Source organism: Eulemur rufifrons, chromosome 7 (genome assembly GCF_041146395.1).
Source record: "Eulemur rufifrons isolate Redbay chromosome 7, OSU_ERuf_1, whole genome shotgun sequence".
Classification (NCBI taxonomy): domain Eukaryota; kingdom Metazoa; phylum Chordata; class Mammalia; order Primates; family Lemuridae; genus Eulemur; species Eulemur rufifrons.
In genome coordinates, this window is record NC_090989.1 from 139,453,375 (window position 1) to 139,466,676 (window position 13,302).

The window sequence follows — 13,302 nt, forward strand, 5'->3', positions numbered from 1 at the left end:
CAAATGCTGGCAAGGACATGGAAAAATCGGAACCCTTCAACACTGCTGGTAGGAATGTGCAATGGTGCAGCTGCTTTGGAAACCGGTCTGGTTGTTCCTTAAAAAGCTAAACATAGAATTACCATATGGCCTGGCAATTCCACTTTTAGGTATACACCAAAAAGAATTAAGACTATGTTCACACAAAAACTTATGTACAAATGTTCATAGAAGCATTATTCATAATAGCCAAAAAGCCAAAAGCAACCCAAATACACATCAACTGATGAATGGATAAAACTGTGGCATGCCCATACAATGACTGTTAGGCATGAAAAGGGAATGAAGTACTGATTCACGCTACAAAATGGATGAGCCTGGAAAACACTACACCAAGTGCAGGAAGCCAGACACAAAAGGCCACAATATTGGATGATTCCATTTAAATGAATATCCAGAATGAAAAAATCCATAGGGACAGTGGTTAGCGGCTGCCAGGGGCGGGGGAGAAGGGACGGGCGAGAAATGGGGAGTGACTGCTAATAGGAACAGGGAGTTTCTTTTAGGCATGATAAAAATATTCCAGAATGAGATAGTGGTAATGGTTGTCCAATTTTGAAAATACACTAAAAACCACTGAAGTGTAAATTTTGTGGTATGTGAATTATATCTCAATTTTTTTGAAAAACAATGAGTCGCCACTTGCTAGCTATGTGACCTCGGGCCTATCACTCACCCACTCTGCGCCTCAGTGCTCTCACCTATACAATGCGGTAATAGCAGTACCCACCTCGTACAGCTGTTGTGAGAAACACATGAGATAATACAAGAAAAGTGCTTATCATAGTACCTGCCACACAGAAATGTGTTGATAGAAGCCACTTATTTCCTTTCCCCAAAATTGTGTTCCTTATCATTGTTAGTTTCTTCTCTCTTAAAAATAAATCAAAATACATTTTGCTTGAACGTTACTCCTGATGGATTTTCAGCTACTAGAAGCTAATAGCTCTCTCTCTATATAAAAGGAATCCTCATACTTGATCTAATACAAAACACACTAATATTTAGGAAAATAAAATGTGATAACTTGGATCTAGTTATTTGAGGAACCCAAATCCAACCACTACTGCTGCTTATTACTGTTACTACTACTGATACTAATGCCACTAATCACAGGGAAAAGGGAAGGAAGGAGGAGGAAGCAGGATTGACATTTCCTGAGTGTTTAACAGAGGCTAAGTGGTTTACATCCACCCACCATGTGTCATGACAGTGCCAGGTGTGGAGGATGCAGCTAGGATTTCCCTGCAGCCCTGGGCCTCCAAGGACACCCAGTCGACCTTGAGGACGCATGTGCGCATGCACACACTAAGACACACTCTAGCACAGATGAGTACTGGTATGCACAAGAACACAGAGAGAGAAGGTCCACTCTCCCTGGGGAGGTCAGGCAGGCATCACAGAAGTATATGAGCCTTAGAAAGCACACAAAGCATGGAGAGGGATAGGCATTCCTAGCAGAGGAAATGCAGTGACAAAGGCAAGGAAGCATGAAAGTGCACAGGGTGCTTGGGAAGCTGTTGGTCTAGAACACTGAGTACACAAGAGTAGAGGTGGAGGGAAAGAAACTAGACCCGCAAGGGAAGGGCAGCCCTATCAGGACTCCTGACAGGAAGGAAGAGGAGAAGAAGGGAGGGAGGGACAGAAGGGAGGGAGGGACAAAGGGGTTGAGGTGGCTCCATTCGAACTTTATAGATTACAAGAACTGCCCATATTACAAGAGGAGATTAAACTAGGCATTGGTAAATTTCCTTCTTAGAAACCATTAAATAGTAACGGAAGTTTTATCATCTCTGTCCAACAGAACTTTCTGTGATAATGGAAATGTTCTATATCTGTGCTGTCCAATATGCAGCCATCAGCCAACTGTGGCTACTGAACACTTGAAATGTGGTTAAGTGCTACTTAAGATCTGAATTTTAAATCTTATATAATTTCAATTAATTTAAATTTAAATAGCCTCATATAGCTAAAGGCTTCCATATGGGACAGCACACTTTTAGAACCTAAATTTTGCTCTTATTCCTTATACCTACTATTTCTTAGACAAGTGGAGCAGAGGGAGTTTGGAATCCCTTCCCACCTGCTGTGGTCTGAAAGTTTGCATACCTCCTCCCCAAATTCATTTGTTGAAATCCTAACCTTCAAGGTGATGGTATTAGGAGATGGGTGGTGATTAGGTCATGAGGGCAGAACCCTCCAAGAAAGCTCTTTTGTCCCTTCCACCTTGTGAGGACACAGCAAGAAGGCACTGACTATGAGGAATGGGCCCCCCACCAGGAACCAACCTGCCAGTGCCCCCAGCCTCCAGAACTGTGAGAAATTTCTGTAATTTTTAAGTACCCAGTCTATGGTAGTTTGTTACAGAAGCCTGAGCAGACTAAGCTACTACCTTTTAATAATTCCATTACTTCCGAATTATTTCAAATTGTTCTCGGAGGCCACAAATTTGCTTAAACATGAAAGAGAGGTACTCAATGTCAATTGTCAGATTACCACTAAAATTCTAAGAATTCACTCAAATAGTTATTAATTCTATTTCATCAATTCATCAGTGATTGAATTGGATTGAATTTTATCAATTCATCCAGTGATTCTCTGGATGAATCAAATTGGGTATTGTTTTTAGAATCAATCTGTATTTCTTCATTATTAGTGTAAACATTTTGGCATGCATTTTTGTTCCAGTAGTTGGATGTGGTGGGGCCAGGACATTAGACTGGATGACTTCTGAAGTCCCCTGTACCCACAGGGTTTCAGAGTCTACAGATGACATTGTGTTAGTCTTGGCAAACAGGTGCTTCCTGTTGTGTTGCATCCTAACCAAGATATCAGAGCATCTCTCCAAAACCCTCTGGCTCATATCCTGGGGCAGGAGAAAGTCAGGAAAATTGTAGTCTTTTGCCATCAGAAACTTTGATTGCTGGGAGAAACAATTAAATAGTAGCTTCAAATCTCCTCAATCTTCACATTTTGCTGTGATTCAACATACAGTCAGAATTCCCCACTCCATCGCCTCCCTCTCACCCCAACAGACAAATCTTTTAATTCCCCAGATACTGTCCACACATCCTCTACCCCTCCCCAAATAAAGCCTCTGAATGCCCCCAAACAGGAGTGTCTGCATCTGGCAACCACATGTGGGATCATCAGTGGGGCTCCCCGACCCATCCACTCCTGTGCACTCAACCAAGCAGGTGGGAATGGTGGCCAGGGGACCACACATATAGCTCTGCAACAGAAGATGCCCACAGAGCATGCTCTCCCGGGGCAGGGTGGATGTGGGGCCAACCAGTGCCAGCCAGTGTGCCAGGCCAGTCCACCACTTTTGAGCCTCCTCTTTCCCTGACCAATCCTTCATCATGCCCTGATTAAGTCCCCTACGTCACTGTGGGCTACAGACGTCATAGCACAAGCAAGGGAGGAGAGTTCGGGATTATCACTGGTGTCAGCTGCCACTGGGAAGTTGTGTAAACATGGGCAGGTCCTCGGGGTTGCAAGGGCAGAAGAGGAGGTGCCTCACCTACTGTTGGGGCTGTCTCCACCCCAGTGGCCAGGGATACAACAGGGCTCTACTACCACAGGCCTCACACAAATTCATACGCAGCTATCATTCTAAGTGGATGGAAAAAAAAGAAAAAACTCATGATTTGGGCAGCCTCCAGCATGAATATTTATGCATTCACTCCCCAAAACTTAGCAGCTTTCACTGTTCATTCAAGACCTCCTAAGACTTATAATGAATTTACAATCCTGTATTAGACAATCATATTCCTCCATGACCAAATCTGCATAAGACTTTATCCTAAAATTTGCATTTTAATTTAGAATTACCTGGCAAGGACAATGAGCCTTAACCATATACCAATCTAACCACATTGTCTTCAAACTCTTCACACAAAGATTCACAGGGACCCTGTGTCATCCTAGGTGTGCCAGTCACTGTTTGGTCTCAGTGAGCACAAGGTCAAGTGTGGGAAACACAGAAAACCAGATCATTAGAGTAAATGCCAGGATGGAGTCAGGCCTGGGCCTTGTAAGCCCAGAGGAAGAATTTCAAATACAATGAGTCTTGTAAACTATTTCAAATACGCCAAATATCTGTATGTCCTTACTTAGTTTATCCATAAATGGAAAAAAAGTTGCTACACTTTCCATATTGTTAGATGGGTAAAATACCAGTGAAGACTCTCCTTTCTTTCCTCGGCTTCCCATCTGGAGCTAAGCAAGAGCAGGACAAGGAAGAGGGATGAGAAATGACCCGGAGGGAAACGCAAGTAGCTGACAAAGATAAAACACTATGGGGATCCCAGAAATCCCCCAACATACTCACAAGAGTCATTTTAAAAATAAACCAAACACAGAGAATAGGCCTGTGGCCAAAGCCTGCTCTTACAGTCCATCCCCATGGAGAGGTCGCTGCTCATGCCACCACACGTGTGTGATTTCCATGCATGTGAACGTCAGAAAAAAGTCTGGAAGGAGGGATCTCCAGAGGGATCCTGATCGCTGTATTCGCCCACATGGAAAAGAGTCTGGAAGGATGTACACCCAAATGGTACTATCAGAGATTAATGTTTAGGGGTGGGATTTGGGGTGACTTTTTCTTTTATACTTTCCTATCTTCTGAACGTTTTATACTGTGTATAAGTAATGTTCAGACTTTTTAAAAATAATACTGTTTTCATTATGGGGGAAAAAAAGGCCTTCACAAGCTGTCAGCAGCGACTTCACAAAAGAACGTGTTTGCAGTGAGGATGGGGACGCCAGGCGGAAAGACGCCAGCTGAGCACAGGGGAATCCTTGACCTCCATCCGGCTTCGGAAGACTCTGACCACACCCCATCCCACTGTCCAGCTGGTGGAAAATCTCCACTTGAAGAAGTGATAATCATCGCCATATGTCTCATCCTTTAGGGCTGAACAGTCAGGGGGAAAGACACTAAAGCCCAGCTGGCAATAGAGCAGACTCATCAACTCGCACACAAGTCTCCCCCACAGTGAATCCACCTTCCACGTCCAGACCCAAATAAATAAATAAAAATACTGAAAACATATTAATACTAAGTCTCCATCAAGTTTGGCCTTTAAAAATTCTCTCAGTTGGTCGGAACTAAAACCAATGAAACTAAAATCTTCAAAATCAGAATGTCTTTTAAATGTTCTCTAATCAGTTGACTTTTGTCTTCTCTCCTCCACTTCTCACATGGGTCAAAATAACTTGAAAATAGCACTATTCATAAATTTCTCCATCTCCCCACGCCACCCCCGAAATACTGACTTCCACTGATTTTTGAATGACCTGAGTTCTTTGATGTAGCCACTTGAAAATAATGGGACGTGTCTGAAAATAAGACACATAACCTCAAATGGCTTCAAAAGAGTAGCTGTCTTCCTTGAGGGGTTTGGCCAAGCACCAAAGGCGACGGAGAGACCAGACTTCTAAACAATAGCTTTACTGAGACTCAGCACGTGCTACCCAGCGCCCAAGCCCGCGGAGGCTTCACGCCGGCAGCTGGCTTCAGCTTGCGCTGTCTTGCCTGAGCCATGACTATCTTGTGAGACAGATGCCGTCACCATTTCAAAGAAGAGGAAGCCAGAGGATCAGAAAGCATAAAAATAGCCCGAGCGGGTATGCTCAACACATAATTGGCAGAGCAGGGATTTCAGTGTCTTCTCACTCTGAACCCCACAGTGTTTCTTCTAAACCAGAATGTCATGAATTGGAAGACGGACATACTCATTCCGAAGATGCTGTTCATTCGAAGTTCATGGGAACCTGCCAAAAATACGCACCTTGTGTAAGAAGCTTGTACACCCAATAAAATTAGCACAACAGGCCAATGTTACTTTCAAGGAATATTACCAAAAAAAAAAAATTATGGAATCAGAATCAGTTTAAAAGATTGGAGAAGGGTTCCTCTGATTACATTAAAATTGCAGACGTGCTACTACAGAGCTGTTCCCATCACAATGTAAGGAAGATATGGGGTGCAGGAGGTGGGGGGTTGAACCCTTCTATTGAAATTCTGCTAAGAAACCAGGATGGGGGTGGGAGTGTGTTAAGTAATTTGGGCTCCTGTCCCGGCTCAGTCACTTACCAGCTGTGTGACTTTAGGCCTATCATTCAAGCTCAATTGGCCTCAATTTTTTAATTTATAAAAATGGGAACACCACCACCAATCTCACAGGGCCCGTGTGAAGAGTAACGCAATCGTGGACTGAACAGTGAGCGGTGTGCTCACAAGTGTTAGGTGTTCATTGTCACTACTTCTGCAACCAGCCAGTTCCTGTCCCATCCTCACTGCTCATCGAGTTCCCATGACACTACCGGCCCTATCCCAGGAGTTTCCCCGACACCACCCACTTGACAAAACGACAAGAAACCCTCTCCTGCACTTGAGACTTTCAAAGTCACACACAAGTAAATGCTCATGAGGACGGTTCTATGAATCTGGCTATTCTGCAGTTCTTATCAGAGTTTTAATGATAGCACCATTTCATCTAATATTTATTCCAAGGAATGCTTGATTTTAAATAAAAAATTTTTTAAAGGCAAAATTCCAGGCAGCTGTAGGGAGAGTATTCTCTACTGGGGAAGAGAAGAGCTGCTGAGGAAGAAACACAGCAAAGAGAAGGTTTGGCATATATTCCTCACAACCACGATGCAAATTAAGCAGCAATCCTACAGTTAACTAGACATCAAGTTTATATTCACTTTAAGCCTAATTTCATTTTCACCATTAATTTCTGCTTGAGCAGCCTTGCACTTCACAATGCTTTGGCTGAATAACAAGGTCTGTTCATGATTTTAAAATTATTATTCCCTAGTTGATCATGCTAGCGAGGATATAAATGGTGGCAGCCATTTCACCTCTAGTTCTCAAATAAGGAATCCTACAGACCTAACCTTCTAAATTATTACTTATTTTGGTGCTAATATTATTAGATTAATCAGTTTTTCCTGAAACTAACCAGACAATCTATCAGGAAATCAAATTCTCCTTCAGAGAATCTTCAAATTCTTCTCCTCATTTTTTACCATCACTAGGACCTTTAATTTTCCTTCTCTACAGTAATTCATCAAAATCCCAATGCACTTAAAGTTGGTTCCCCTACCTCAATTCCTACTCCCAAAATAAATTCCAGATGAATCTATGATTTAAACATGGTAATTAAACTATAAACACACTGTAAGAAAACACTGAAGAATATTTTCATAATTTTAGAGCAGAGAGGCCGTTTCTAAACATGATGCAAAACCAAAAGCCAAAAATAAAAATATTCATAAACTTTACTACAAAAATTTAAATATTCTACATAGCAAAAAAATTATTCAAACTCAAAATGCAAATTACCTACTAGAAGAAAATATCTACAGTACAAATGACAGGCAAAAAAAAAATAAGTCCTTCATATACAAAGAGATACTACAAATTAAGCAGGAAAAAATGAGCTCAATAGAAAAATGAGTGAAGGACATAAATTGGCAGTTCACATTTAAAAAATAAAAGTGGCCAATAAACATGTGAAGACATATTCAGCCCCAGTCATGATTTTAGAAATGAAAATGGAAATAATGGGATATCCATTTTCTGATCTGTGAGAACATCAAAAACTGAATGTTAATACCCATAGTTAATATGAAAGAGGAAGACAAACCCTTACATATACAATTGGTGGAGGTAAAAATTAGGGCAACTTTTTTAGAAGACAATTTAGCAGTGTCTATGAAAATTTAGAAGACATATTCTATGATCCAGCAATTCCATTGGTATAAATTGATCCTATATACACCTAGAGCTATAAAAACATATACACAAAGGTGTTTATTATAGCATTATATATAACAAGGAAACAAGTCTATGTATTTATCAGTAGAAGACTTAAATAAAGCATTGATATCTATTCCTTAGAATACCATCCAGCCATCCTAAGAACAGTGAAGCAGATTCATGTGTCTAATATAAAGATTTCCAAAACATATTCATAAGTGAAAAAAGAGAAAAAAGCATGCATCGTATGATCCCACTGGTGTAAAAAAACAGAGGTATATACAGATACAGATAAACATAAATGCACATACCAAAATGTACTAACACATGCCTAAATTTACTAGAATGACATATGAGAACAGTTAAGAGAATTATCCCTAATGAGCATATATGGGAATAGGAGGGACAGTCTTTTTTTTATTTTATCCTCTTCTGTTTTATGAAAAGGAAAAAGCTACATATAAAAGGGGGGAAAAAAAAAACTGCCCTGCGTAGGTGTGTGTAAAATACTGATGAAATGTGTAGAACTTCTACTATAATTCCTGGAAAATAGAGAAGGCCAGAAGGAAACAGGGTCCTCCCTACAGTTCCAGAAGATTCAGCTTAAGGCAAGTTAAGAGGGGCATTACGGATGAGTGCAACTGTCTTAAGTCAAGAAAAAGAAGATGTCTCTTAAAAAAGCATTATGAAGAAATCATTTGGGGTTATACTTGGAGGCAAAACGGCAAGGAATGTCTCAGTAAGACATTTCACACAGCCCTGAGCTGGAAGGCAGGCAGGTTATAATATAAAGAATCATCAGTCCATCAGGTGTGGACCTTTATACAGATGCGTGGAATACAAAAAAAGACAGCAGTTGGGTACAGTAACTAAATTTAAACTAATGATATAAAAGTGACAGCCCTTTGAACATTAATTTTAACAAATATAGATTTCCCTGGATAGATGCATTTTGAAATTATTTCCTGTATTTTAATGACTGCAAATCCTCCACCATAACTCATGAAAATGCCCACCTCCTGTCTCCTGCACATCTAATCCAAGATCTCACAAGATCCTGGGGAGAAAATTAATCATACTTGGATGCCAAGGTACCCAAGAACATTTTTACACACTAAGAATGCAGAAGCTCCTTGCAAAGCACATAATCGATTTGGGGTCTGGGTTTTATTCAAGCATCAGTGACAACAACTAGCCTACACGAACTGTAAATCTGACAAACTCTGCCTTCACAATGAAATCATCCCCTAGAGCTTCTCAACAGACCAATTAACAGCTGCCTAAACTGACAAGAGAAAAGCAATAGAAGTGTTTTTCCAGAATCAGCTCCCACAGTGTCTGCATGCCTCTGTATTCTACCTACAAGAAAATCCTACTTTTCTCCTGGCTTAAAATGTAAATGCAACAGGACAGTAGGAATTCTATTACAGTGGCTAACTTAAAACAATGACATGAAAAACATCTTCCCCAAAGAAACAGATAACTGGGCTGAAAGGCAGCCATCCAGGTTACTCTAATGCCTCCTTCCTTCCCTGTGGTTACTTACCTTAGCATTCATTTCCATGTGGTATTTGGCACATGCTCGAAGCTGAGTCACCCAAAACTGTTTCTCTTTTGCATCAGCAGCTAAAATAGAGAAAATAGAGAAAGAAACGCAGAGATTGTTCCAAAACACATTCAACTTATTTCTACACCCACCTAAGGGGGTGGGTGGGCGGCCGGGGAGGGGAAGGGGGAAGGGGAGGGAGAAGGCGGAGAAAGCAGATGTAGACTCCACGTTCTCAAGCGGCCTGTACTTACACCAAAACACAAATCACACTAAATCTCTGCAGAAAATTGCCTCCAGCCACATTAAAAACGTATTCTGAAATATCGGGTATAAGAATAATTTTGCCATTTGTTTTAAACTCCTCTGAGAATGTCAACTGGAGTTCTTTAAAAAGGCAGCAGGGAAGGGAATACATGCTTGTTTTCAAATGCCTCTACCTTGGGTAGCTAATATGTATCGAAGTACAGTTTTTCAGGGCCTTCTGCTAGAGTTGTACTGTGGAGTTATTAGCATTTACAAAATTAGCATTCGGTTGAATTACCATTTTAATATGTGTTCTCAAAGATTCCTATGACGATTGGACAGAGCAAGATACCAAACGCTGCCTTAGAGAGCCTCAAATTCCCCAAAGCGGAGACATTAAAATGCAAGTCAACTCCAGTCACATTCTTTCCTCTATACCCCAACTCTAAAATAATATATATGCAATTATTCTTAAGTATCATGGACACATAAGAGTTTCTAATATAATCTAAATCATCCATTTAACTGCATAGTTAACTGCACAAATATTATAGCATTAATTACATAACTGTTGACTATGCAGAAAACAGAATGCTTCCCCTGGAAATTACAATTGTTTACAGAAATGGGCCTCGGTATCATTTGTCAATAAAACCTAACTTGAACTTTTAGGTAAAGAGATCTAAACTCACAAAATGGGAAATCCTTTGGCTTAGTTCTAAACTAAATCTAAACTAAACTTAGTTCTAAATCTAAACTAACAAAATGGGAAATTCCTGGAGATGGCCCTTCCGAATCTAAAATAATTTGTCAAGAGGCCTGTTGTACAAATATGTTCAACACAGTATAAGACCAGGTGAAACTAACTTCCAAAGACAAAAGATTTTGCAGAAGTTAGAGTCCTTTTCCTTAGGAAACCTGAAGAATCGCCAGCTTGTGGCAGTACTATCCAAGGCTTAGCATCAAAAACATTCCCCAAAGCTGTGCATCTCATGACATCCGGATCCACCTGTACAATGAGCATGTGAGATGTGAAATGAGAAAACCAACAGCCAGCTCCTTATGGGATGGGCCAAGAACAAGCTATAAACATGCAGAATGTTATCCTGCCTTTTTGTAGTTGATAAGTTTTAGCTAAATTTAGCTCTTATGATTATTTCATGCAGATAATAAAACTTCTCTATTTGCTATTAAAACTACCCTTTTAAAAGAACCTAGGATTTAATGATCCAGAGAATATTAACAATTCAAGGGCAAAACAAGATGGCTCAATTGTCAAATTACTTGGATTTTTCTTTTGTATGGGTTTGTATCGTTTTTTAAACCACAGGCAGAGGGGAGAAACGCCATTAAGTTTTTTCACCTGCTATTGTTTCTGCTCTGACAATTTATTAAGCAATAAATGGCAAAGCGAAGCCAAGGACCATATAAATCTAGCCAGCTGGAACACACACTGCATGAATCTCAAAAGTGAACATGAATCTTACCACGCTTCCAAAAAACTTTCTTCTTCAACTATAGGCATTTTTATTTCATTGTTTTATAGATTCTGAAATATGATTTGTAAATAAATAATAAAGAAACATTAGCTTATTCCATTTCTTGGGTAGTAAAGCTTGGCAGTAGAATAGTAAAAATTGGACTGAGAGGTGAGGAATCTAGGCCCTCAGTCTGGCTTTGCAGAAGCAACCTACCATAGTCAAGGAGCCAGAATAAGGGACCTTTTCTTGGTACTTAGCTCTTACTTAGGCAAAGGAAAATGTTATATAAGAAGGCAGAATTATCAACCACTCCTCAATACTTGATACACACTGCCTTTCCTCAGGTCTTACTAAATAACATTGTGCATGTGTGTGCACACGTGTGCGTGTGAGTGTGGGCATTTGGATTTTTGTTCATTGGTTTCTTTTGTTATTTTATTATAACAGAAGTAAACTGGCAGAAGAATCACAGCAATGAAACGATAACAAAATCCTGGTAGAATGATCTAGCAATCAAATTACACTGTAATTGTATTACAAGTCTGACATTTCCTTGTGATGCATGTGCCTTGAGGGTGAATGCTGGACTCCCTCGATAGTCATCCTCACTTCTGAGGATGCTGAGCAGACATCAGTTTGCAAGAAGCAAAGACCAGGGAAGAAAGCATGGAGAGGGAAATTAACACCAGTTGACTTCTCAACAGGCTCTACCACCATAGATGGAATAAAACTTAAATAAAGGGGCCCATTACTAAGAAATGCTTCTAGAGACACTTTGAGAGGAAGGCACTATGACCCTTGAAAGGCTTGCTTTCAGCACAGCCCCCATAGGGCGCTGTAGTGAAGACTCATACTATGAGGTCAAAAATGTACATACTAAGCTAACATTTGAAATCTTCAAAGTCCTAAGGCTCGCTGCCTTTGCAATCATTCACCTTTCCTTCATCCCTAATTCTTTAGTTAATTAAGACAAGCAATTCCTAATGCCAGGTGCACTTCCCCATCCCAGGGTTAAGAGGGGCTGTGTCTGTCACCACAGTGTCGGTCACCACATAGTCTTCCAAATACAGCAAATTCTTCAAGATGATTTTTTAAAAAAATCAAAAAACAAGAGAGCCATCACCATGGCAACTATAAATGGAACCCATGAAGCCTGTCTGAAAAATTACCAGGAGAAGAACCTACCTCTTAGTTTATACATCTCTCCGTTAGCAGAGTACACGACCAGCATGTGGGGAGCTTCGTCGCTCAGGGACACTATGGCTCCAGATAAAGACAGGGCTCCTCGGGGCTTCTGGTGTTTGCTTTGCTCATTCACAAAATACTGGAGGATGCCGGCCTCAAAATCCAGCACAAAGTACCTGCACAGAGAAACCACAGTACATCATTTTTCTCCCCCAGCCTACTGCACACAGCAAAGCAGAAAAGCAAAGCAATCCTGAAGTCCACATCAAGGCTCCACATCTAAGAAGCTGGAAACCCAAAGTCCCTCCCAGGCGCCCCACAGAAGTTGGCCCGAGTAGGGAGAGAGCACCGGATTCTTACATCAGAATGGAGCTCGTAACAGGCCACTGTGGGCAAGGGCCAGGTCTGCTCAGGGTTCCGTGCAATGCCTGCCACTTCGCCTGGTGACCACAGATACCACGTTAAACCTCAGGATGGCAGAGACAGGCAGAAGCACTGCAACACGGCCTCTCCACGTAACACGCCCCACATGACTTCTTGGGAACAGCTGGAATTTACCGGGCCTTTAAGACAGGCGGATTTACACCCAGAGAGCCTCCAACTTCTTGCCAGCAGTGTGGGTACCATGAGGAGCCTGAGCACCTGGCATCGGTCAGGGAACTAGAGGTGCTTTTGCGAACACCTGGACACATTCCAGCAGGTCCTTTCATATATTCTGTTTTACACAAAGAGTCAAAGATTCCCTCTGCTCTGGGAGGTTGAAATGCCACTGAATGCTACATCCAGGGTAAAAGAAGAACTCAATTTGCCTAAATCACACAATAAATCAGTGGAGCCAGATATCTGGCCTGTTTATTGTCTCAAGCCATTGCCTAGGAAGTAGTCAAGACAACTTCCCCTTCTCCACCAGGATAGAAATGTCTTCATCTCAGACTCAAATTCTTCCTGTGGCCTAGAGGCCCAACGCAGCCCACACTGACTTTTCTACCTTCTCAATTTATGCTACACCCACACACTCATATTCACGAAGT

General features: G+C 41.2%; 1 protein-coding gene across 2 annotated transcripts in view; it reads right to left on the minus strand.

The window, feature by feature from the left end:
- Positions 1–13,302, minus strand: part of OSBPL10 (oxysterol binding protein like 10) — a 273,686-nt gene that overhangs the window by 163,388 nt on the left and 96,996 nt on the right. For both annotated transcript variants that reach the window (XM_069473350.1, XM_069473349.1), the window contains exons 2-3: positions 12,272–12,447; positions 9,360–9,439 (exon numbers count right to left, since the gene is read on the minus strand). In XM_069473350.1, coding sequence (XP_069329451.1) covers positions 9,360–9,439; positions 12,272–12,447 — 256 coding nt within the window. The remainder of the gene's footprint in view (positions 1–9,359; positions 9,440–12,271; positions 12,448–13,302) is intronic.